The 25,754-nt window shown below is 42.6% G+C and overlaps 2 protein-coding genes across 5 annotated transcripts in view; one reads left to right on the top strand and one right to left on the bottom strand.

Annotated features, from left to right (window-relative positions):
• The window catches only part of SLC25A12 (solute carrier family 25 member 12), a 70,971-nt gene extending 66,466 nt beyond the window's left edge, over positions 1 to 4,505 (top strand). Inside the window, exons 16-18 of the mRNA XM_056861115.1 lie at positions 1,038 to 1,196; positions 1,837 to 1,927; positions 4,272 to 4,505. Of these exons, the coding sequence (XP_056717093.1) occupies positions 1,038 to 1,196; positions 1,837 to 1,927; positions 4,272 to 4,467 (446 nt within the window). The 3' untranslated portion in view covers positions 4,468 to 4,505. The remainder of the gene's footprint in view (positions 1 to 1,037; positions 1,197 to 1,836; positions 1,928 to 4,271) is intronic.
• A 6,325-nt stretch (positions 4,506 to 10,830) lies between these two features.
• Positions 10,831 to 25,754, bottom strand: part of DYNC1I2 (dynein cytoplasmic 1 intermediate chain 2) — a 37,825-nt gene continuing 22,901 nt past the window's right edge. Inside the window, exons 7-17 of one of the 4 annotated variants that reach the window (XM_056861247.1) lie at positions 21,708 to 21,797; positions 21,288 to 21,450; positions 21,092 to 21,191; positions 20,258 to 20,383; positions 19,312 to 19,458; positions 18,067 to 18,180; positions 16,560 to 16,693; positions 15,307 to 15,451; positions 13,834 to 13,974; positions 12,364 to 12,489; positions 10,831 to 11,029 (exon numbers count right to left, since the gene is read on the bottom strand). In XM_056861247.1, coding sequence (XP_056717225.1) covers positions 10,916 to 11,029; positions 12,364 to 12,489; positions 13,834 to 13,974; positions 15,307 to 15,451; positions 16,560 to 16,693; positions 18,067 to 18,180; positions 19,312 to 19,458; positions 20,258 to 20,383; positions 21,092 to 21,191; positions 21,288 to 21,450; positions 21,708 to 21,797 — 1,400 coding nt within the window. In that variant the 3' untranslated portion in view covers positions 10,831 to 10,915. The remainder of the gene's footprint in view (positions 11,030 to 12,363; positions 12,490 to 13,833; positions 13,975 to 15,306; positions 15,452 to 16,559; positions 16,694 to 18,066; positions 18,181 to 19,311; positions 19,459 to 20,257; positions 20,384 to 21,091; positions 21,192 to 21,287; positions 21,451 to 21,707; positions 21,798 to 25,754) is intronic. The other 3 variants (XM_056861250.1, XM_056861249.1, XM_056861251.1) reach the window with 3 other exon arrangements.

Genomic DNA, 25,754 nt, shown 5'->3' with positions numbered 1-25,754 from the left:
CTCAGGTGTAGGTACTATAAGGAAGACAGGGAGAAGATTCTTGGCCCTCTTTTAAGAAAGAGCACTGGTTATCCTGACTCCGTTATAGTTAACATCCTTCTTAAGGATTAATTTTCTCAGGTAACAAAGTTAGTGGCCAAGTTTTGTAGTATTGTATTCAATTATAGGAAATTTAAATAGAAATTAAAAGTTGTAGAGGGGACGGATTGTTTATATTTATATTGTTGACCAGTTTTTAAAGAGTAACATGTTTTAATCAAATGTATTGTTTTATACTGCCGGTTTGGGTATGCCATGTAACTGTAGACATTTTATGCTTGGTCTAAGGACCATAATAATAAATAAATAAATATAATGCTGCATGCCAGGACCGCAAAATGTCCCCTTCCCCCTCGCATCCAGTTAGTGAGTCTGTGGTTTCCTGCAGCCTATTGCCACACTGCAAAACTGATCTTTAGCATACAAGGCAAAGTGCTAAATTTCTTGCCGGGCTGGTTTCTGGCCTAAACACTGGTCCTAGTGCTGAGAAATTGGTATTTTTGTTAAAAGATTCTGATGGGCTTGTTTTGTATAGGACCTCTCTGTATGCTCTGGTGGCAAAGAAAGAAAAGGTCCAACATGGTTGCTAAGAGAGCTGACCCTTCGAGTTGATTTTAATGGTTGCTAGGTCTTATTGGCCGACTGGAACTCCAATGCAATTTTTAGTCATTATTGCTCTGTATGCATCAATTTGGCATAGTTTTATTATGTATATTTATTACTGATCTAGCATTTTATTAACCTAGTACTTTTCCTTTTATTATATATTTGTGGCATTGTTGATATGTTTGTAATGGCCCTAATGCTATATGCAAATAAACCATTCATTCATACAAGGCAAAGCTGCAGAGTAGGAGAAAACCCTTTTTTTTTTAGGTGAACAGCTTGTGTTACTCTTCAGAAGCCTAATGGTTACAGATGGATTCTTCATAGGCTGATATGTTTCTGCCTTTCTGGGGCATTTGTCCTCATCTTAAACTGTTCATTTCTCTCAAAAGGTGTGCCCGCGGCTTCCTTGGTGACCCCTGCTGATGTCATCAAGACAAGACTACAAGTGGCCGCTCGTGCAGGTCAAACCACGTACAACGGCGTTATCGACTGTTTTGGGAAAATTCTTAGAGAAGAAGGCCCCATTGCTTTTTGGAAGGGAGCTGGAGGTAAGGAAAGGGATACCAAGTACCGTGTTTGTGCATTTGGGTGGGGTGGGGGAGACTACCTTGCGTGTATTATTTTTAGTAAACCACATGAATATCGAGGACCTACTCTTGCGCATTTCAGCGCCTTACCTTCGGCTCTCCTGGAAGGCAGGTATCTCTGTACTCCCTTTCATCAATGACTATGCTTATGCAAAACAGAGAAAGTGGAAACAATAGAATATGTTCTGCTGCAATGTCCCTTCTACAACGACATAATATCGCAGTACATTCTCCCCATATTGTCATCCATTCCTGGGAGATCGGAAGAAGCTAAAGTTTCCCTTCTCTTAGCAGACTCCTCTCAGGAGACAACCATTCAAGTAGCCAAATTTTGCCTCCAGTCTAGTGGGATTTGTAAATAGCTAATTGAAAACCTCTCCCCATAGAAGATCTTTCCTCCTCTTCTTCAATCATCCTTCCCAGAATCATCAACTTTTATTATTTTATTTTATTACTTTAACCTAACTTTGATTTTTATTCAGAGCTGATATTGTATCGAAATTAAAGCTTGATTGATTGACATAGAGGACTAAGTGTTGTAACCGTGTGCCATTTTAGTTAGCTTCTTGCGATAAACAGTTTCGTTCATTTTATTCAACAGCGCGAGTGTTCCGATCTTCACCCCAGTTCGGCGTCACTCTGCTGACCTATGAACTTCTGCAGCGATGGTTCTACGTTGATTTTGGAGGAATGTAAGTGCAATTCATCCCCCAAGTCTGTCTGTCTTTAAATTTCCATCCCACGAGACACGGGATATAAATGCATTACACCGATCTGAAGTGTCTTGAGGTTTCTAGAAGGCAAGGTTGCTCGACGTCGATACGTTAGCGTTCTTGCTGTGAAAGCTTAGAAAACTGTCTTGTATTGACTCGTGTTACTAAGTGGAAAAGCATTAGAGTACTGCAACGGGGCTTTATTTGCAGTAACCTGGATTTAAGTAGCAGCAGCATGTGATATTGTGGTTCAGCATCAGTGACCGACTACGCTCACAACATGTTTACTGGGACAGGAAGACTTGGCTTCAGATAGTGAAACAGAGATCAAGGGGCACCCTAAAAACGAACCAAGTTCATCCCGGCATAACCTTTTGTGAGTCAGAGCTCATTTCTTCATAAGAACTGGAAAATAAGAGATTTTCAAACAAAATCACAGGAAGGGTGGTGGGGGAAAGGCGTAGCTGAGAGACTGGTTGTAAATCCTACTGTAAAACCACTCAGGGTAGCTAGAAATCGATCTGATTGTCTTTTCTCCACATTCAAGCATCAGGAACTAAAAAGTTCATATTTAACTGCCAGTTAACCCCCCCCCCCCAATGTATTGTGAAATTTTAGTTTAATGGTTCTGATCTTGTGTCTGAAGAAATACTAAATAATGCTCTCTAGGACAACTTTGAAGAGCCCCGTGGCGCAGAGTGGTAAGCTGCAGTGCTGCAGTCCAAGCTCTGCTCACGACCTGAGTTTGATCCCGACAGAAGTTGCTTTCAGGTAGCTGGCTCAAGGTTGACTCAGCCTTCCATCCTTCCAAGGTCGGAAAATGAGTACCCAGCTTGCTGGGGGTAAAGGGAAGAGGACTGGGGAAGGCACTGGCAAACCACCCCGTAAACAAAGTCTGTCTAGTAAACGTCGGGATGTGACATCACCCCATGGGTCAGTAATGACCCAGTGCTTGCACAGGGGACCTTTACCTAGGACAACTTGCCCGTTATGATCCAAATAACATACTACAATCATTCAGCATGGATGATATACGTTGATTTCAGTGTGTCCTTAACCCTCTTATGGGGCTGTGGAAAAGATATATATGACATTTTAGAGATACTAAATTACTGTTGGCCAGATGTGAGCCTGCTCCTGTACACATGGATACTTCTAGTTTTGTTTTTTAAAATCCTAAACAATCCTGCTCCCAACCTGGTTCTGGCTAGAGCAGATCTTTAATGAGTAACTGGCAGGGACAGTTCTGATCAGCTGACCTGAGACATGGGTTCATTTCCACCCCATCCAAACAGGAGTTCAGTAGATCCTGGTGCTCTGTTCAGGAAAGGTCTGCACAGAGATTCTGGAGAGCCAGTGTGGTGTTGTGGTTAAGAGCGGTGCTTTGGAGCGGTGGACTCTGAACTGGAGAACCAGGTTTGATTCCCCACTCCTCCACATGAGCGGCGTAGGCCAATCTGGTAAACTGGGTTTGTTTCCCAACTCCTACACATGAAGCCAGCTGGGTGACCTTGGGCTGGTGACACTAAGCCCCCTCCCTACCTCACAGGGTGTCTGTTGTGGGGAGGGAAAGGTAAGGTGATTGTAAGCCGGTTTGATTCTTCCTTAAGTGGTAGAGAAAGTCAGCATATAAAAACCAACTCTTCTTCTTCTTCAGTCCTTCAAGTATGTGGCCACAGGTCATGAAGGGCTTTAAAAGGTGAGCGCCAACACCTTGACTTGGACCCAGAAACTAATCAGCACCCAGTGAAGAGACCTCCTACTCTGAGGTCTCTTAACTGGGGCAGTTAATTTTCTGCAACTCTTAATCCACTTTGGGTGACCAAGGCTGCCTCCCTGAACCACAAGATATGATGAAACAATTCGTTTTAATCACCTTTCCTGTTTCACACAGGAAAATCCAGTTGCACATGATTCCTTAACGAGTATTATCCAATGTGCATGAAAACAGCCAATAAAGGCAGATAAAATTGAGGCAAGCTAGCCAGCTCTGACAAGCCATGTAATAATGTCAGAGGCGGGGCTGTGGCTCAGTGGTAGAGCATCTGCTTGGCATGCAGGTCCCAGGTTCAATCCCCGGCATCTCCAGTTAAAGGGACTAGGCAGGTAGGTGATGTGAAAGACCCCGGAGAGCCGCTGCCGGTCTGAGTAGACAATACTGACTTTGATGGACCAAGGGTCTAATTCATTATAAGGCAGCTTCATGTGTTCATGAGGTGGCAAGGGGAAAATGTGTTTGGAAGCTGCAGCCCATCTGAACTATTGCCTGTGATCTCTTGATGCTGCTGGTGACACCTAAAGTTTTCTTCTTGCCTCCAAACAGCAAACCCTCCGGCTCAGAACCTACACTCAAGTCTCGGATCTCAGACCTTCCTCCTGTTAATCCGGACCACATAGGCGGCTATCGACTCGCCACGGCTACTTTCGCCGGTATAGAGAACAAGTTTGGCCTCTCTCTTCCAAAGTTTCGGCCGGCCGGCGTCGCTGCAGCACAACCCAAAGCAGCAGCTGAATCCTGAGCTGCCCTTTCGAGCCAAACCCAAATGGTGCAATGAACGTATATAGGCAGTCCTTTCCCCCATCCCCTCCTCCGGTCAGCTGCATGATACTCTAGCTGGATAGAGTGTTTGATATGGAATCACTCCTTTCTATACAAAATGCGATTAATCATTTGCACACGGGAGACTGATTCAAGCTTTTAAGTTCTATGCATAAACCCCTCTGCCAGCGGCATGAATTAGTAACCGAGGCTTGGCTTTGCACAGCTTTTTTTTGCACTCCATGTTACTGTACATATTGTACATCTTTGTACAGAGACATCATCATGGCATTGAAATGCAGTGGCATTTGTAGAAACAGGTATTGTGGTTCTAAATGGTTTGAAATGTACAGAACGTTTTGAAAGTTTTATTAAAAATCATGTGGAAATAAACTGTATTTAAAACCACTGTGCCGTAGCCCTCGTTGCCTTAGTTTTCTACCTGTGGGGCAGCAATCTTTCATAGAGGAGATTGATAGTCCTTTGGGCATCCACTGTGGGGGTGGAAAATGCAAAGGCATAAAAACTGTGAGACAGCAGGAATACCTGTGCCAACTAGGTAGTCCCTTTCCTACCGTAGTGTGACCACACCACTAGAAATTAATTTATTTTAAAAATTTATATGCCACTTTCCTACCCAAATACGGCCTTCAAAGTGGCAAACATCAAGGCATTAAAATATTGAAAATGTTACAACTGCATTTAACATGGAGGGGATCCTATATATATTTAACAATACAATAAAAACATATGGATATACAAACACACAATCAGGGAAGAGGGACAATAAATTGACTTGGGAGTATGCTGAACAAAACAAAACAAAACATCTTTGAGTGATGCTTGCTAGTTACTCTGAAAATGCCTAGTGCCTTTTTTTTGTGTGCCGTCAAGTCACAGCTGACTTAGGCAGACCATTTAGGGTTTTCAAGGAAAGAGACATTCAGAGGTGGTTTGCCATTGCCTGCCTCCACGTCATGATCCTGGTATTCCTTGGAGGTTGCCCATCCAAATGCTAACCAGGGCTGACTTTGCTTAGCTTCTGAGATCAGGCTAGCCTGAGGCTATCCAGGTCAGGGCATTCCTAGTGCCCATACCCATTTTAAAAAGAAATGTGGATGTGCAGAGAGGTCTCAGCTTTCTGAAACGTCAATGTCCCAAAGTTTAATCTGGTTTTTAAAAAAATAAAAAGAGAACAGTCAAGACAAATTCTCTCAGAAGTACAGAATCACAGTTTGAAAACAACTGCTCAAGCAATATATACATCGAACCAGAGATCAAAATGTATGCAGAAGAATACAAGCGTAGCTTAAGGAACAATGGAAAAGAAGCAGTTGAAAGCAAAACAAAACATTTGCTTGAATGTGGAAATATTACAAATTAAAGCAAGGTAAAAAACGTTATAAAATGCAACAACAAAGCTAGTCATGGAATAATTTGAGGTGCAGAAATTGCCAAGTCAGATGTATAGTAATCTTGTATTGGCATAGGGGATTGTATTGTATTGAAACACCTTTTAAACAATTTGTCAAGAAACAGCTGTAACTTCTCTTCATGCTGTTCCTTGACTTGCTTTGTTGTTGTGTTTTATACTTGTCATTTTTTCCCACTTCTAGCAACAATGCTTTCTTTTGTTGTTGCAGAGAATGGAACTTTTCCCAACAACTTCTTACATTGCCCAACATGAATTATTCCTAACTTCAATTATTTCCTCCTGAAAACAGTTTAGATCAAAGAAATAGATCAAGAGGAACCATGTTGAATCGGATTTAGGAGCCATAATCTTTCTGGGTCTTTCCAGCTCTCTCTCTGTTCTGCTGTTCTCTGTATCACTGATCTGGCTCATAGGTAGATGAAACTGCCTCATACTCGATCAGACCACCGGTCCATCAATGGCAGTATTCTCTGACAGCAGCTCTCCAGGGTCTCAGGCAGAGGAGTTTCACAACACCTTTTAACTGGACATGCTGAGGATTGAACCTGGGACCTGCTACATTCCAAGCAGATGCTTTACCACTGAGCCATGATCCCTCCTTCTCTAAATATGCATAACTGGGAGAAGGAATCTGACACTCAGGAAAATCACCAGAATATTTAAGGACATAAGAACACAAGAAAAGCCATGTTGGATCAGACCAAGGCCCATCAAGTCCAGGAGTCTGTTCACACAAAGGCCAGCCAGGTGCCTGTAGCAAGCCCACAAGCAAGACAACTGCAGCAGCATCCTGCTTGTGTTCCACAGCACGTAATATATCAGAGTTGTTCATTTGCTAAGGATTTGGCATATTTTTTTCCATGCTCTGCAACCCTTGACCATTGCAAAGACGCAGGCATGTTGGTCCATTGTAGCAAAGTAAAACAAAAGGCTAGCGGCACCTATAAAGATTGACATTTATGTCTATATGATCTCTATGTATCAGAAGAATTGACCTGAGTGACTCATGAAAACCATATAGAAATAAATATTAGCCTTTAAGGTGCCTGCTACCGATCTTCTGTTTTATTCAACTTCTGACCGATCAAGTTGGAGCGAGTTGGTCTATCTCTTGGAGATTCCTACCCACCACTGGAAAGATGACACCAAAGATTGGAATCTGCTTTTCGCCACTTCTTAAATCAGGGCCTTTTAACCTAACTTTGATTTTTATTCAGAGCTGATATTGTATCGAAATAAATCTTGATTGATTGATTGATTGAAATCAGGGCCATGGCTTGAAGTGGGTTTCCAAACCATGGCTTTAAGGGAACCTGGTTTGAATATGAAATTATGGTGATCAAGAGGAAAGGGGGAGGGAATTGTACTAATAAGGAAAGGAGTGAAGCAAGAACCTCTGGTGGCTCTCTTACCCGTGGTTGAGAAAGCAGCAGCATTACTGGGCCCAGACTACATAGCCGATTGTTACATTGAGGAAAGATACTAACAAAAGCTTGCAGTTGTGGGGCAGGTGGTTTGGAAATAAAGGCTCTTACAATCACTCCCATAATAAGTGGGTGTCCTGGAGAGGGGGACAGGCTAGCTGCCAAAATAAACCAAAGGAAAGAGTCGCAGTGGATACTTAAGGAGAGGATCTTGAAAGTGAGCTGTAAGATAATGGGGCTGTTTTTTTGACAAAAGCTCTTTGATAAAGTATGTTTTTTCCTGGTTTCCACCATCTAGCCTCAATAGGAGTCAGGGGGTGATGGTGAGAGAGAGAGAGGCAAACCAAATGAGCATCTTGCTCAGCATCACGCTCTATGTGGGTGATGAAGAAGCATGAACAAGTGACATTTGAACTGAATCTGCAGCTGTTCTCATCTGTTGTAGAGACAGAAACACATGAAGATGTCTTATATTGAATCAGACCATTGGTCGATCAATGTCAGTATTGGGGAGGGGCCGAGGCTTAGTGGCAGAGCATCTGCTTAGCATGCAGAAGGTCCCAGGTTCAATCCCCGGCATCTCCAGTTAAAGGGACTAGGCAGGTAGGTGATGTAAAAGACCTCTACCTGAGACCCTGGAGAGCCTCTGCCTGAGTAGACAATACTGACTTCGATGGACCAAGGGTCTGATTCAGTATAAGGCAGCTTCATGTGTTAGTGTGTCTACTCAGACTGGCAACAGCTCTCGTCTCAGGTCTTTCATATCACCTACTGCCTGGTCCTTTTAACTGGAGATGCCAGGTATTGTACCTGGGACCTTCTGCATGCCAAGCAGATGCTCTACTACTGAGCTATGGTTCCTTCTCCCCATACGGATACAACTTTTTTTAAAAAAATTAAAAGACGACAATAGCAATAGGGAAACCATAAACAAATCTAAGTTTACAGAGCAGCACTTGAAAAGATACTACAGGTGCTCAAGGAGAAATGGAAATCAAAAATGGGCATGCAAAAATAGATACAGCATGGAAGGGGTGTTTACAGGAGTCACTAGGACAAGGAAGGGGATCAGGAACATTTTTTGAAAGTGAGAATAAACTGTTAATTAAAAAAAAGAATTTTAAGTGGGCAGCAAAAAGAGGCCAAGAGGGTACTTCATATACCGCCACACTCCTCCCAAAGGTAGCAGCTCAAAGCAAACGGGAGTGAGAAGGAAAACAAGGGCTCCATTTAAAGGCAAGTAGCAGACTAATACTACGGCAATAAGAGTTTGAAAAAAACAACCTGTGAAAACATTAAGGTTTCTAAACTGTATTCAAGTAACTCAACTGCCCAACAATAAAAAGACACAACTACGTGGATTCAGAGTATAGTGAAGCCAAAGCAGTTGCTGTCTACGCGCTCCATGATGAAGATGAAGAAGAGTTGGTTTTATATGCTAACTTTCTCTACCACTTAAGGAAGAATCAAACCAGCTTACAATCACCTTCCCTTCCCCACAAGAGACACCCTGTGAGGTAGGAGGGGCTGAGAGAGGTCCAAGGTCACCCAGCTAGCATTATGTGTAGGAGTAGGGAAACCAACATGGTTCACCAGATTAGCATCCGCCGCTCATGTGGAGTGGGGAATCAAACCCGGTTCTCCCGATTAGTCTACTGCTTCAAACCTCTTAACCACTACACTACACTGGCTCTTCATAAAAGGAGGAAGGAGATACCTATGAGCAGTCTAGCTCCCCCCCTTTCCCCATCAGTTAAGCTGTGCTTCTAGAACAGGGGACATGTGAAGATGATTTATACGGAGTCATACTGTGGGATTTCATGCAGGACAGCCCCATCAATGGCTACTAGCCACGGTGAGGGAAGGGAACCTCTATATTCAGAGGCAGGAAACCTCTGAAACTCAGTGCTAGGAGGCAACATCAGGGGAGGGACTTTGCCTTTATGCCTTGTTTGTTGGCCCTCCAAGGCAACTCTCTGGCCAGTGCATGAAACCGGACTAGATGGACCACCAGACTCTTAAGTTCTTACTGTGGAAGGAGGCATTGCGTCTCTGTCCCTGCGCCATTCCGCTGATTAAACATGCCCTCCAGTTGCTTAAGCCTCACTAGGGAAAACGCAGACAAAATACTGGCATCCTCCCAATTTCCTTACCAGACGCTAAAGCTGGGGAGAGGGCATTTTAAGAGGGGAAATAGCATGGAGGCCTGACCTGGATAGCCCCGGGCTAGCCTGATCTCATCAGATCTCAGAAGCTAAATAGGGTCGGTCCTAGTTAATGTTTGGATAGCAGACCACAAGGTTGCTATGCAGAGGAAGGCACAGGCAAACCACCTCTGTTAGTCTCTTGCCTTGAAAACTCCATAAGGGGTCGCCATGAATCGGCTGCGACTTGACAGCACTTTACACACACATAACAGCATGGAGGCCCTGACCTGGATAGCCCAGGATAGCCCAATCTCACCGGATCTCAGAAGCTAAGCAGGGTCGGCCCTGATTAGTATTTGGATGGGAGACCAACAAGGGATACCAGGGGTGTGACGCAGAGGCAGGCAATGGCAAACCACCTCTGAACATCTCTTGCCTGGAAAGCCCTACAGGGTCGCCATAAGTCAGCAGCAACTTGACGGCACTTTTCACCACCACCAATAGCAAGGAGTAATAATCTCCCCTTTGCCCTGCATTGCAGCCCTGATTCATATGGTGTCCCCACTATTTCTACTATAGCACTATCCTGGATCATTAAGAGCTCGTGTAGTTAGGGATATGCATACATTATTCTCACTTAAGCTACCTGAGGTATTCAGAATGAAGGCAGCAGAAAGTTCAGATCCTACATACCTTGCAACATGGTCTCTTACCTGTGGCAACAGGTGACTGGCAACAACTGCTTTTGGACAAAAATGAGTCTTTAAGACCAGGGCTCGTGAGAAAAAGGTCATGTTATGTTTATTTATAAAGAAGTCTTATCTATACTGCACAGATTTAACCCCAAAAATCCAAAAGTACTTAGCAGGTGTTGTAGAAAGTTTCTATTGCTAAATAATTAAACAAAAGTTGCACATATTTTAATTCACATACATGACCTACCACCGTAGCCTGGAGCCTATCGTATAATAATTAGGATAAAGGTTACTGTGAACAGATGCATGCATAACTTAAGCAGTTTGAGTACTAAAGCAGTAACATATTTTCAGAGACTGATGTTCATTGCACAGCCTATCAGTTTAACTGAGGACGGCTCTTGTTTAGAAACTAACATAAATTAATTTTTCAGAAACAGTTACATGTTGCTGAAAACTGGGACAACCCAAGTAACTTCAAATATACAATGTTGTTAGTGTTCCTTGCTGAGTTAAGGTGAAATAATAAATTACACCAGGCAGATTAAGGCTGTATGATTTTGCTAGTAAAAAGCAAATCGGCAAGATCTGTTTCAGGGATCTTTGCATACGCGTGTCAAATCCGGTTTATTTGCCATTTTCATATTCTCTTTCCTCTGTAGGCTAACGCATGCTACTACTCTGAAGCCCTCTCTTACCCACTCCCCAATTCACTACTAGGTCCTATCTAGGAAGGAATGCGAGTTGCTGCCTCCTCTTCTGCATCAGCTCGGTTGGCATTAATTTCTGCTAATGTTCGGCCAAAACGCGTCCATTCATCATTTCGGGGAACAGCAATTTGCTGCAGAGAAACAAAGTTAATAGAGGAATGTTAGTGAGCACGAGCACAGTAAGCCATAACCTCACTTGGCCACGTGTTGTGAAAGAGACGACACGATGGGACCCAGATTCCAATTCTCAACGCCAACGAATGGCTCATGGACCTTGGACAAGTCAGTCTCGCTCTAACCCAAACTTGCCCTGAGCTCTGAAATACCCCTCTGAATTCCTTGAAGGAAACAGTATTGTCATAACTGGGGCTAGTTCACTTCTCCTCGTCAAGTGAGTTCTGCATCATCTCACGGTAATATGTAAGAGGAAGGGAATGTTGTGAGGAGATCCAGAATGGGCACACAACTGCTCCAAGACCACCAGGCATCCCAGGATTTGTTGCATCATGTGTATCATGATGGGGATGGGCTACTGAGCCTGTTTTCAAGATCTCCCACTACTTGGACCTCAACATATACTGATAACACAGAAAAGTCCTCCGATCCTAAAAAAAAACACCTTTGCAATAGCAAGGTACAAAAGCATAAGAATAAAAGCCACAAAAATTATAAATAACCCATTTGAAGTAGCTTAATTGGTTAAATGAAACTACTCATTCGACCCAGTGGCTTTGAGCAGTATCACACTGATAAAGTTAAAAATCACCCTAATAAGCCTGACTTCAGACTCGGACTCATTTATTTATTCATAGTATTATATCTTGCTATAACTTGAGGAAAATAAACTTTGCAACAGCCAAAGCGGCCTTGTGTTCAATGCCTGCTAGGAGCGCTCTCAGTTTCTCTCCAGGGGGTATATTTGCGCCCCCAGCCATTCAAGTAGCAAGTGTCCTATGCATTTCTAACAGAGCTCTTGGTACAGGATACCTACCTGCTCACTCTTTACCAACAGATGGCCGGATCTGGGCACTACTGCACTGGAGTCTATCCTAAAGACGTTGGGCAACTGGTGGTCCTGGGCCAGTCTGGCCTCCTGATTACTTCCATTAGACCCTCACTGACTGCTGACCTCAGAAAAAGTAGCCATGTGGATGAGCAGCATTGGTGTTGGTGTGCTTTGGCTGCTGGCCACTGGGCAATGGGCCTTGGGGCTTTACGCATTCCTTTGTTGAACTCATCCTTCAATAAAACTAGGTGCTGACCAGGGTGCTCGCCACTACACCGAAAACTGCATCTGTGTTAATAAATGGCTCTCTTAGAATGCCAAACGTGCTGTACTTGGATGCATAACCACGCATCCCTAAACTGTAAGAAGTGGGTCTAAAAATGTGCCTTTTCTCTGAATGAAGTAAAATAATTCAGAGCACGTTGCACATGGCTGGGATTTCAAAAGGAAGTTACCTACCTCTCCCACATCGTAAATCACTATTTGACCATCAGAATCTCCAACAGCAATTTCACGTCCAGAATTGGTCCATCTCACACGATTCAGAGCAGGATTCCCTTCCACAACGATGCTCGCTGTTGGCACCTGCATCGGTTTCAAAACAAATTTTATTGCTGCATCAGGGGTTCTACGCTGCCTTCAGCTTAGCCAGATTTGAAAACATCAAATGGACAACATTGGCCAGCTGTCTCTTATGCTAAAATAACACATTGGGGGGGGGAGTTATTCTGTGTGTGTTTTGCCGTCAAGTAACAACTGACTTATGGCGACCCAGTAGGTTTTTCAAGGCAAGAGACCTTTGGAGGAGGTTTGCCATTGCCTGCCTCTGCGTCACACCCCTGATATTCCTTGGAGGTCTCCCATCCCAATGCTTGCCAGGGTCAGAACTGAGAGTGTGTTACTGGCCCAAGGTCACCCAGCAAGCTTCCATGGCAGAGTAAGGATTCGAACCCTGGCTTTCCCAGATCTGGGTTTCCCAGATTGCAGTCCAACACCTTAACCACTACACTACACTGGGGGAATATTCTGCCTTTTAAGAATCTGAAATTCCTGTGATACACCCAACACAAGATGTAGGTTGATAATGGTAGGAAAAAGAGCTCCAAGCCTTCAAAGCTGACAGCCCCAGTTACATTTTGTTCTTCCTTTAGACAAAATCTTGTCTGTGTATATTTAACTGGAAACACATTGGAAGAAATTACTTTATAATAAGTAGCCCACATCTTCATACATACATCATATACTGAGAGTAAGTGTTCTGCATAAAAGGAGTACTAAGCATATCAAATGTGCGGTGCTCTAAAGAACTTGGTGACAGTGCTGCTTCTGGGTTTTGCTCAGTGCCTGGTGCATTGCTGGTGATCTACTGCTGTGTGGCAGGAGCAGATTCAAGTACAGATTCACGAAGCAGTCATCCGATGTTACAAATGTCTGCTTTGGGTAGTGTGATGAGCTATTGGTTCTCAAGAAACCAGTGTGTGTGGGGGGGGGGTACCCAACTACAGGAAGCTAAACTTGCCCAATTCTGGGGCCAGGCTAAAGGAACTCAAGCATGAAGAAATAAGGAAACGACACACCAGTGTAAGTGAGGAGGATATACACTGCCATTCCTTCTTCTTGCCCTTAAGGACCTCTGACCTCCCCACAGGAACAGGGGCCAGCTGCTCTCCAGGCTTAATTTGAGAGCAAAAAACTTTCTAGACACTGGTTTGTGATTTGCTCTTTTCTGTAAACCAAGCAGTGAGGTAGGGAATGTTTACTAAATCTGCACTCCTTTAAGGAAATAAAGCACAAAATCTTTAACGATTCTGGTGTTACAGATGACTGCTTATTTAAAACATTTCTCTGGCACCTTTCCATTCCATTCAGGTTCCTCAAGGCTCAGTCACTCTTGCTAGCTTTGGAACACTGAACATAACCTGCCCTTACCTCTGTATCATTGTTGAGATTCCACAGGTCCAGCCTGCCCATTCCATCTACGCAAGCAAAGAGGGCAGGGTGGGTGGGAGACCACATCACATCATAAACATAGTCTGAGTTGTCTTCAAATGAATACAGGGGCTTGTTGTTCTGAAAACCAAAGGGGGGGGAGAAACACCTTTATAGATCATATTTTTCATGATCCTTAAATCAGAGTTCCAAGATACCTGGATAAATGCAGAGAATGAACTTCATACTTCTGTACATTACGATCAACCACTGACGCACATCATAAAATTTTGAACAAAGCAACACAAAAGGTGCTTCAAGAGGGTAGCCAGGTTGGATCTGCAGTAGAACAGCTACAATTGAGTCCAGGATCACCACAGAGACCAACAAGATTTCCGGGTTATGAGTTTTCGAGAGTCAAAGCTTCCTTTGTCAGATACCTGAAGAAGGAAGCTTTGACTCTCAAAAGCTCTTCCCTGAACAACTTGTTAGTCTCTAAGATGCTACTCGACTCGAATGTAACAAAAGGTCTCGCACTGTTTGTTCCTAACATTCTGCAAGGCTTCCCGTTCTAGTAAAAAAAAAAAAAACACCCTCCCCAACCAAGATAACCTGATGGTAATAAAAGGAATCTCAGTTGATGCCTTTCTTGCTTTCACTGTTAGATAAAATTTTTGGAAGGAACATTGGCTCATAAACCGTAAGGGTAAATAAAACTTTTTTTAAAAAAATCCCTGAAAGAACAACATTTAGACATTTGAACACCCAAGTGTTGGAAATCATGCAACAGCAAATTTTCGTCATTAACTTAAGAGGCTGGGATGACCTTAACTGACAAACATGTCAACTTCCAAGCCTTATTTGTAACAAAAGCATGATTGACTAATTAATAATCTCTAGGTTTTCTCAATAACTACATGTACAAAATTGTAAGACCTGGCAATTCTTAATATTTTTCAAATTTTTATCTTCATATATTTGGCAACATGGAGAAACATACAAATATAAGAAACATAATGTAAAAACATTTTTTTAATCATTAAGGATCCAAAGATACTCTTTTATGAATGTAAAGAGTCCTTTAGTGGATTCAACCCAATGTATTTGATGATGCCCAAAATGACAGTGTGCCAGAAAACAGCTGCGCTCTATAGAACCTGAACGGGTGGTTATAAGAGATAGTCTGGAGATTTCACACTCACATTAAATTCTCAGCTCACTAAGAAAAGGATAAGGGGAAAGGCGGAAATGTTTAATGTTCACGCTTAGATGTAACTGCACCGCTGCATCTTCTAAGATATGTTACAGAAGTGATCCTAAGAAGTACAAAGTTATGGACAAAAATTTGTATCATGGAACTGGATTAAATATTTACACCAGTTGGCTTTTGTGAAGTAGCTTTTCAGACTAACGAGACACCTTCACTGCTCCAGCCTCTTGAGAAACAGACAGTCACCTGGCCCGTTTAGATACCTTAGTCGTCCAAAGCTTTACAGTCCAGTCAAAAGAAGAAGTGACAAAAAGATGAGAGAAATCCACAGGTCCAACAGCAGCATGGCAATGGATGCCTGTAATCGGTCCCTGGTGACCTTCAAACATCTCACTGATCCCGGCTTTACTGTTTTAAAGATGGACACAAGGAAATTTAGCTCCTTCAAACACAGCTTTCACACAGAATACCAGAGGTCTGTTTCTATACTGAGGAGGAAAAGGGGATTTTCTTGCCTATTCCCCCTTCCCCACTAGCAAGTGGCGTGGATGTCAATAAAACCGTGTCGCTTCAAGTTAAATAATGAGTTAGCTATAGAGAACTAACTGGATTTTGGCTCCTCCCCCTTTTTTTTTGCTATAGTACCTTGTGCCCCCAGAAAGGCCTCTCTTGAGGGTAAGGAGAGACTCCAAAAATGGCATGGGATTTGGCAGGGGGGGAGGTGAATAAGGAAATTCTTCTTTTGCACAAGCGTTAGTGTCCTTTTACTTATATGTCAGTGTAGGGATTGGTGGGACTGGATATATATTAAATATGTCTCATACAGGGACATGCCAACCCCAATAAAAAGCAATCTGATTAATTGGGCATTTTTTCAACCTAATTATCTGAATCATTAAAAGTAAGATGCTGTTGTCTTCTGTGGGGCATGAAGCTTCCAGAGGATATATTCCTGGGGCAATTTTCAAGTCTGAAACCAGGGACAATGTATCCCCGATAGTACCAGAACTGATTAAATGGAAGAACTACCAATTGGGGTTAGTTTTAAACCAAAGTGCTGTAGAACATGATGTCTGTTTGAGCTGAAACCTGGGCCTCAATTTCATTTAAGAAAGCAATTGATAAGATTCAGCCAGACAATTTCAACACCGATTGAACAGCAGGAGACATGCTGCCCAATTTAAGATTGGTGCGTGATGCTACTGTACAATTATCCATAGAGCTGAGAAAGGGTTTGGGATGGGGATGTTCCGCCACAATTCAAATGACCAGAATGATGGTTCATCTTTATTCCAAAACTCAAAATTCACTCTTACCCCCCCCCCCAAAAAAAAAAAGGAAACTTGGAATACTCTTTAACAGTTCATATAATGCCTTTTAAGAGGAGTACAGTTCCCCCCACCATAGGATCGTCTGCAAGCAGTTAAGAGAACAAACCTTCCTGAACTCATGTTATGTTACAGAACAAATTGGGGACGCAGGGGAACTTTCTGCTTTAAAATGGAATTCCATTCACCTGCCATGACGACATGCTGTGTACACAGAGCCTTCCTCACTTCCAACAACAAAGTTATTGACATCTCCAACAGGGAAAGACATACAAGTGACCGCCACAGCTTTGGATTGCTTATGGACTAGCTCCATGCTATCCTGGGGAGAAAGAGAGAAACATTATTCTTTTCCCCCAGCTTTTTTTCCTTCCTCGCCAAGAATCAAGTACAATTTCTGGAACTAGTTTTATAGAAACATTCTTCAATTTAAAGAATGGGTTTGTTTCTCTGGAACACCCTGGGGAAACACACATGAAACAATTTTCTTGAATCTGCACACATGAACCAGACCCTTGGTCCATCAAAGTCAGTATTGTCTACTGAGACAGGCAGCGGCTCTCCAGGGTCTCAGGCATGGGTCTTTCACACCACCTATCTGCCTAGTCCCTTTAACTGGAGATGCTGCTGGGGATTGAACCTGGGACTTTCTGCAGGCCATGCTCTACCACTGAGCCACAGCCCCCGTCCCCACAATTTCACAGGCAATTCTCTTTCCTCAATGCTGCCTCATAGTAAAATAATATTTTAACACATTTGTACACCCTTCTTCATATATGGAGTTCCAGGTGGCATTATGTGTTTTGTATTAACTTACCCACCCTGTGAAATAAGTTAACTGTGGTTGCCTCTCCAAAAGCAACTCAGTCTTCCTGAAGGCGTTCCTAGTCGGAGTCCAGCACTACCCACGATACCATGTTGTCTCCAGTTCTGACTAGTCATACATTTTAATTCTGCCTTTCCTCCAAAGAGGCTCAGGGGCAGCAAAGATAGTTCCCCCCTCCCATTTTTTCCTAACAACCCTCTGTGAGGTAGGTTAAGCTGAGGGAGACCGAGCTTCATGGCTGAGTGGGAATATGACCCAAGTCTCCCAGATTCTAATCCAACACAACCCCTCTGCAAGATACTGGCACTCTGACAGATTTCTGAATACCAGAAAGCTATACACTAGAATTTCTAGACCTCAGTAGCAAACACATAGCTGGAGATGGAAAAGGCCATCAAGGTGCAGCAGACTTATGGCGACCGTGTACAGTTTTCTATGCAAGAAGAAGAGTTGGTTTTTATATGCCAACTTTCTCTGCCACTTAAGGGAGAATCAAACCAGTTTACAATCTCCTTCCCTTCCCCTCCCCACAACAGACACCCTGTGAGGTAGGTGGGGCTGAGAGGGCTCTAAGAGCTGTGACTAGCCCAAGGTCAGAGATGAATAGCAGTGATTAGTTACTGCCTGCTTTTGCGTAGCAACCCTGGACTTCCTTGGTAGTCTCCCATCCAAGTACTAACCAGGACTAACCCTGCTTAGCCTGGGCCATCTGAGTTGGAGGGGAAAAAACATTTACCTAACAATGTATTAATTGGTCAACATGACAATTCTACTGTGAAATTATTATTGCAACTAAACGCCCAGGCTTTCATGTGGTGGGACAAACAGATGGCATGGCAATGTCTGCTGCTAACTTTCACTTATTGTACCTGAGGCTGTGAGAGCATGTCCAGGCTCCATGAGCAGATCTTTCCGTCAGTTGAAATGCTGATGAGGTTATGAGCATTCTGCGTCCCAACCACATTCACACAGTACACAGGATGCTAAAACAAAATGGCAAACAACAGAGCTTGACAAGGCTTCTCAGAATATTTTACAGACACTTTGATGCAAGTGGGGGGAAAATAATTTGGTACACTGCTTTCCAAAACTACCATTCAAGTTCAGATGAGAGGGGGAAAAAAGAGTATTTGGATACTGTAAGCCCAGGGCTAACATGGAGTGCCTGATTCCTGACTGGAAGGCATAAGGAATCTAGCATGGGATGTGTGTATGTGTAAAGTGCTGTCAAGTCACAGCTGACTTACGGCAATGCCATAGGGTTTTCAAGGGAGGAGATGTTAAGAGGTGGTTTGCCGTTGCCTGCCTCTGAGTGGGCTGAGAGAGTTCTGAGAGAACTGTGACTGGCCCAATGTTACCCAGCAGGCTTCATGTGGAGGAGTGGGGAACTGAACGCGATTCTCCAGATTAGAGTCCACCGCTCTTAACCACTATACCAGCATGGGATGGGAGGTCTAAATGCTAAGGGATCATCCATGAACAATGCCATAAATGGGGGGGGGATTGTGACAAAGGAGGGATTGGGCATTAATTAACATGGTGCAATAAGGAGGCTAAGAACACAACATACTTTATCAATAGTCTCCAAGCCAAAGCGTGGCTGAGGGGAGCTGCTTGGCCAGGCAGGCTGCCTCTTAAAAGCAGAGTTTGCAACTTCTGTGCATTCTGACGTTACCCCAGCACAATGGTGCTCTTGACAAGGGTGTGGGGTGGATGACTGAAGGCATGATCCTATTTAAGTGCAGATAATGTATAGCACTTGAAGCCTGAAGGAACACTCATGGCTATGAGTGGAAATACTGCAGAACTGAGAAGTGGCGATCTGTTTAAAAAGCAAAAAGGGTGGATAGATCAGGAGTCCAGGACAAATCTCTCAAGAGGAGCTTAATAAAAATAAGCTTGTGGATTCCTAGCTCAAACAAAAGATGAATGTTACACAGTGGATGCTATAAAAGATCTCTTAATATAGAACATTTTTAAGAGCAGCAGCCCCAAATGAGCTATCCTCAAGGAACAGATTATCACTTCTTGCCCCAAGCCAACAATGATCTACATTAATGGGTTAATTTGTGAATAAGCAAGTGCTTTTTTGTGGAAGATCTTCCACCCCCTACCGTGTGAGCAGCAGCTGAAAGGGGAGTTCTCTGAACCGGAGTTCGCTTACTGCTGCGGTTATCCCACAGCACAATCTGCCCCGAATATGTGCCACCGACCACCAAATTGGGATGAAATTTTGCAAATGTAGCGGACATCACAGCCGACTGTAAGGGAAGCAAAGAACACACGTGTTATTTTTAATACGACTGTCCACTCTTTTCCCACTGACATTTAGATCTGGATGAAGAAAGAAAAAAAGGTAACTTAGATAAACGAACAAGCAATTAAAATCATAACTGAAACTTTTGAAACTATACACTATCATATGATCCAGCTTAAATTTTTCATCAGCAGGATGGAACCTTCCTGCCTCCCTCCACCCACTGCAGCTCACTGATCTCCAGGAAACGTTACTCTTGGAAGATGTAGTTAAGTGAGTTTTCCGAATTATGACATTTTGCAAAAAATGCCTCCATTTCTGGCAAGAGATAGCAAACCAGACATGTACATTTTTCCTCCCCACTAATACTTTTTATTCTTTCATCTGTTTCTGCTTGAAGCATGTGTTTCAACTTACCTTGCTTTACATCCTCAGGCCATGTACATTTTAGTCAGAGGGCTAAGGTCTAGTTGTACATTTTTAATCATAATTCTTGCAAAAAAAATCTCCACAATCTTACCGCATGCAAGACTTCCTTTTTATTTAACCAGGATAAGAAATCCAAAACAGTACACATGTTTCAATAGCCAAAAGTATATTAAAAAGGCTGCTACACATGAACCTTTTAAAAAAAAAAAGATGAACAGATTCTTCAGCTGTCAACTTATGTTTGCAAGAACAAGCAGTTTAAAAGTTCAGGGCTGCCCAATGAAATCATCAATATTGACAAGTAGAAGGTGGCACTTGTCCACATTCATCAACATAAAACTCCGAGCCCAGCAAGACAGGAACTCGCATCATACCTGGCAGTGGAAGACGTACTCCGGAGTTGTTTTTTTGTATTTCATATTCCACACCAGGGCCACCCCATCAGGCTCATGAGGAGCATCTTCGTTGTTGTTATAGGAGGCAACCAGCAACTCTGGGTACTACATACATAAAGAAACCAAATATTAAAATGTAAACTCAATCAGTGACAATCAAGCTGGGGAAGTCAGCTTCATTATCAGGGCATATGAGACCACTATCCTTATAAAAAGGTAAAGGTCCCCTGTGCAAGCACCGGGTCATTCCTGACCCATGGGGTGACGTCACATCCCGACGTTTCCTAGGCAGACTTTGTTTACGGGGTGGTTTGCCAGTGCCTTCCCCCAGTCATCTTCCCTTTACCCCCAGCAAGCTGGGTACTCATTTTACCGACCTCAGAAGGATGGAAGGCTGAGTCAACCTTGAGCCGGCTACCTGGAACAGACTTCCGTCGGGATCAAACTCAGGTCGTGAGCAGAGCTTGGACTGCAGTACTGCAGCTTACCACTCTGTGCCACGAGGCTCTTACTATCCTTATAACTGCCACTTAAATATTAAAGGAACATTTGTATGCAACAGCACATGCCGAAAAGATCATGCTTCCTACTTTGGTGCATTTGGGGCCGAATCAAGCTTTTGCAGTTGACATTATTCTAAGACAATGCTTCTTGAGGTTGCCTGCTGCATAGTCTTTTCCTTCCACACACTGAATCAGGCGTTGAGTTTACACAACCACCACAGACATCTAGCACTGCAAGCAAAGGAGGGGGGGAAAGCTATCTGCTAAGGGGCTTCTACCAGAAAGACTTTCAACAAGGTGCTTTCATTACCTGAGATGACCAGTCCAAGCAACTCACAACCCGATGCTTTGACCAGCGTTCGTCAAAAAACTGCCTGTTTAAGGAGAGCTTAGCACCTGCCTGAATTTCCCTGCAAAGGACAAGCAATGGAAGTGGGCGGACTTAGGATCACTTGCAGTAAGATCAAAACAACACACAGCAACACATTTCAAGAGCCCCATATTACCCCTCTTTCTCTTCCAAGTCTCGCCCACTGTAGTCAAAGAAAATGTTAATTTGCTCAGAGAGAGCTCTTTCTACAATCCTAGTAGATTGGTCAAAGAAGCTCAAAAATTCCTCAGAATGCAAAATTTGTTGTTTTTCTTCTTCTGTCAGCTCATGAGGGGCAGCTGGGGAGGAAAAGAAAAAACAGATTTAGGATTTCATTTTCAACTGCCAGAATAAAACCGAAGTTATTTCTTTTAGCAATTACAATGGCTTTAAAGTGTTGGTGTAGATTTTATGCATTTTTAGATAGTGACTGGAGTTAAAAATTATTCCTTTTGAAAGCTGTAAGGTAAGAATTCTGTACATTTTCAGTGGAGACTCACAAGGGAAGCTTGAATTTAAGAAGAGAGTTCTGTATTCTAAGTCAAGTGTTCTGTACCTTCCTCCTCCTCCTCTTTTTTCAACGTTTTTTCTTCTTCAGGTTCGACTGGTGGTTTTTGTACCACTGCATCCTCTTCATCTTCCTCATCTGAAGAAAGCAAAGTTGTCAGCAACGTTCTGACCACTATGGAGAGGTGGTTCCAAGCCAAAATAAACACAGTTATTTACACATTTAAAGCTGAATACATATATACAGGTTGAGTATCCCTTATCCGGAATGCTTGGGACCGGAAGTGTTCCGTATTTCGGATCTTTCTGCATTTTGGAATATTTGCATATACATAATGAGATATGGGACCCAAGTCTAAACACGAAATTCATGTATGTTTCACATATGCTTTATGTACACTTATATACACAATGGGGTTACCGCACTTTGTATTCCCAGCGATGTATTAAGAGTTTGAAAATGTTGTTAAAAACATCGATTTAAAAGGGTTTTTGGATACCATGGCTTATAAATGGTTGGAAGACGTCTTCACAGCTAAAGGGGCCAAACAAAATGTGAACATATTGTCGAAGGCTTTCACGGTCAGAGTTTATTGGTTCTTGTAGGTTATCCGGGCTGTGTAACCGTGGTCTTGGAATTTTCTTTCCTGACGTTTCGCCAGCAACTGTGGCAGGCATCTTCAGAGTAGTAACACTGAAGGACAGTGTCTCTCAGTGTCAAGGGTGTAGGAAGAGTAATATATAGTCAGAAAGGGGTTGGGTTTGAGCTGAGTATTGTCCTGCAAAAGTATTGTCCTGTAAGTATCAAGATAATGTGCTAATGAGGGTATGGTATGTTAATATGGAACCATTGTATCCTGAAGTGATCTGTTAATGTGTGTAATCCAAAACTAATCTGTATGGCTATTGTTGAATGTTGTCTTTGTCTGGAGGTTTTTCAGGGCAGGAAGCCAAGCCTTATTCATTCTTAAACTCTCCTCTTTTCTGTTAAAGTTGTGCTGATGTTTGTGAATTTCAATGGCTTCTCTGTGCAATCTGACAAAATAGTTGGTAGAATTGTCCAGTCTTTCAGTGTCTTGGAATAAGACCCTGTGTCCTGTTTGTGTCAGTCCATGTTCAGCCACTGCTGATTTCTCAGGTTGGCCAAGTCTGCAGTATCTTTCATGTTCTTTTATCCTTGTTTGTATGCTGCGTTTTGTGGTCCCGATGTAAACTTCTCCACAGCTGCAAGGTATACGATATACTCCTGCAGAGGTGAGGGGGTCTCTTTTGTCTTTTGCTGATCGTAGCATTTGTTGTATTTTCTTGGTGGGTTTAAACACTGTTTGTAGGTTATGTTTTTTCAAAAGTTTCTCCATCCTATCAGTGACTCCTTTAATAAATGGCAAGAATACCTTTCCTATGGGAGACTGTTTTTCTTGAGTTTTCTGATTTTTGTTTGGTTCAATGGCCCTTCTGATTTCATTCTTGGAGTAGCCGTTTGCTAGCAGTGCGTGATTTAGATGGTTAGTTTCTTCCTTGAGAAACTGTGGTTCACAGATCCGTCTTGCACGGTCCATTAATGTTTTGATTATTCCTCTTTTCTGTCGGGGGTGGTGGTTGGAGTTTTTGTGTAAGTAGCGATCTGTGTGAGTTGGTTTCCGGTAGACCTTGTGACCTAACTGAAGGTTTGATTTACGGATGACAAGGGTATCAAGAAATGGGAGTTTACCCTCAATTTCCTTTTCCATGGTAAACTGAATGTTTGGATGGATATTATTAAGATGGTTTAGAAAGTCCATTAATTTTTCTTCACCATGGCTCCAAATGGTAAATGTATCATCTACGAACCTGAACCAGACTGTAGGTTTGTAAGGTGCTGATTCTAATGCTGTCTTTTCAAAATATTCCATGTAAAAGTTTGCTATTACTGGACTGAGTGGACTTCCCATAGCTACTCCATCAATCTGTTCATAAAATTCTTGATCCCATAGGAAATAACTTGTTGTCAAACAATGGTGAAATAAGGCTGTTATATCTTCTGGAAAAATCTGGTTAATCAATGAGATTGTGTCTTTAACTGGAACCTTGGTAAAGAGGGATACAACATCAAAACTGATTAATATATCCTTTGGATTGAGTCTTAACGGACTGATTTTGTTGATGAACAAAATCAGTCCGTTAAGACTCAATCCAAAGGATATATTAATCAGTTTTGATGTTGTATCCCTCTTTACCAAGGTTCCAGTTAAAGACACAATCTCATTGATTAACCAGATTTTTCCAGAAGATATAACAGCCTTATTTCACCATTGTTTGACAACAAGTTATTTCCTATGGGATCAAGAATTTTATGAACAGATTGATGGAGTAGCTATGGGAAGTCCACTCAGTCCAGTAATAGCAAACTTTTACATGGAATATTTTGAAAAGACAGCATTAGAATCAGCACCTTACAAACCTACAGTCTGGTTCAGGTTCGTAGATGATACATTTACCATTTGGAGCCATGGTGAAGAAAAATTAATGGACTTTCTAAACCATCTTAATAATATCCATCCAAACATTCAGTTTACCATGGAAAAGGAAATTGAGGGTAAACTCCCATTTCTTGATACCCTTGTCATCCGTAAATCAAACCTTCAGTTAGGTCACAAGGTCTACCGGAAACCAACTCACACAGATCGCTACTTACACAAAAACTCCAACCACCACCCCCGACAGAAAAGAGGAATAATCAAAACATTAATGGACCGTGCAAGACGGATCTGTGAACCACAGTTTCTCAAGGAAGAAACTAACCATCTAAATCACGCACTGCTAGCAAACGGCTACTCCAAGAATGAAATCAGAAGGGCCATTGAACCAAACAAAAATCAGAAAACTCAAGAAAAACAGTCTCCCATAGGAAAGGTATTCTTGCCATTTATTAAAGGAGTCACTGATAGGATGGAGAAACTTTTGAAAAAACATAACCTACAAACAGTGTTTAAACCCACCAAGAAAATACAACAAATGCTACGATCAGCAAAAGACAAAAGAGACCCCCTCACCTCTGCAGGAGTATATCGTATACCTTGCAGCTGTGGAGAAGTTTACATCGGGACCACAAAACGCAGCATACAAACAAGGATAAAAGAACATGAAAGATACTGCAGACTTGGCCAACCTGAGAAATCAGCAGTGGCTGAACATGGACTGACACAAACAGGACACAGGGTCTTATTCCAAGACACTGAAAGACTGGACAATTCTACCAACTATTTTGTCAGATTGCACAGAGAAGCCATTGAAATTCACAAACATCAGCACAACTTTAACAGAAAAGAGGAGAGTTTAAGAATGAATAAGGCTTGGCTTCCTGCCCTGAAAAACCTCCAGACAAAGACAACATTCAACAATAGCCATACAGATTAGTTTTGGATTACACACATTAACAGATCACTTCAGGATACAATGGTTCCATATTAACATACCATACCCTCATTAGCACATTATCTTGATACTTACAGGACAATACTTTTGCAGGACAATACTCAGCTCAAACCCAACCCCTTTCTGACTATATATTACTCTTCCTACACCCTTGACACTGAGAGACACTGTCCTTCAGTGTTACTACTCTGAAGATGCCTGCCACAGTTGCTGGCGAAACGTCAGGAAAGAAAATTCCAAGACCACGGTTACACAGCCCGGATAACCTACAAGAACCAAAATGTGAACAGTATTTTTTATAACGTTTTCAAACTCTTAATACATTGCTGGGAATACAAGTGCGGTAACCCCCATAGTCTGAATGTAATTTTAAACAAGATTTTAAATAATTTTGTGTACACTGAACCATCAGTAAACAGCCTGGCGTGCTGCTGAGGGCCTGTGAGTAATGCCTGCTTGTCAGCTCAAAATGTCCGCATTTCAGATCTTTCCGTATTTTGGATGTCTGGATAAGGGATAATCAACCTGCATATGCACACATCACTTATTCCATCCAACTCTGATCTTTTTCTAGAATGGCACGGTAAGAACAGGGACTGTGCTGATCAAGTGGGAGAGCAAGCTGGGCAGTTTGGGCAGCATTTTCACAACAGCCCCCAACCCCAATGAATTCCTGCAAAAC

Source organism: Euleptes europaea, chromosome 15 (genome assembly GCF_029931775.1).
Source record: "Euleptes europaea isolate rEulEur1 chromosome 15, rEulEur1.hap1, whole genome shotgun sequence".
Classification (NCBI taxonomy): Eukaryota; Metazoa; Chordata; class Lepidosauria; order Squamata; family Sphaerodactylidae; genus Euleptes; species Euleptes europaea.
The sequence above is the reverse complement of the archived record's forward strand: the minus strand, read 5'-3'. Positions and strand labels throughout refer to the sequence as shown.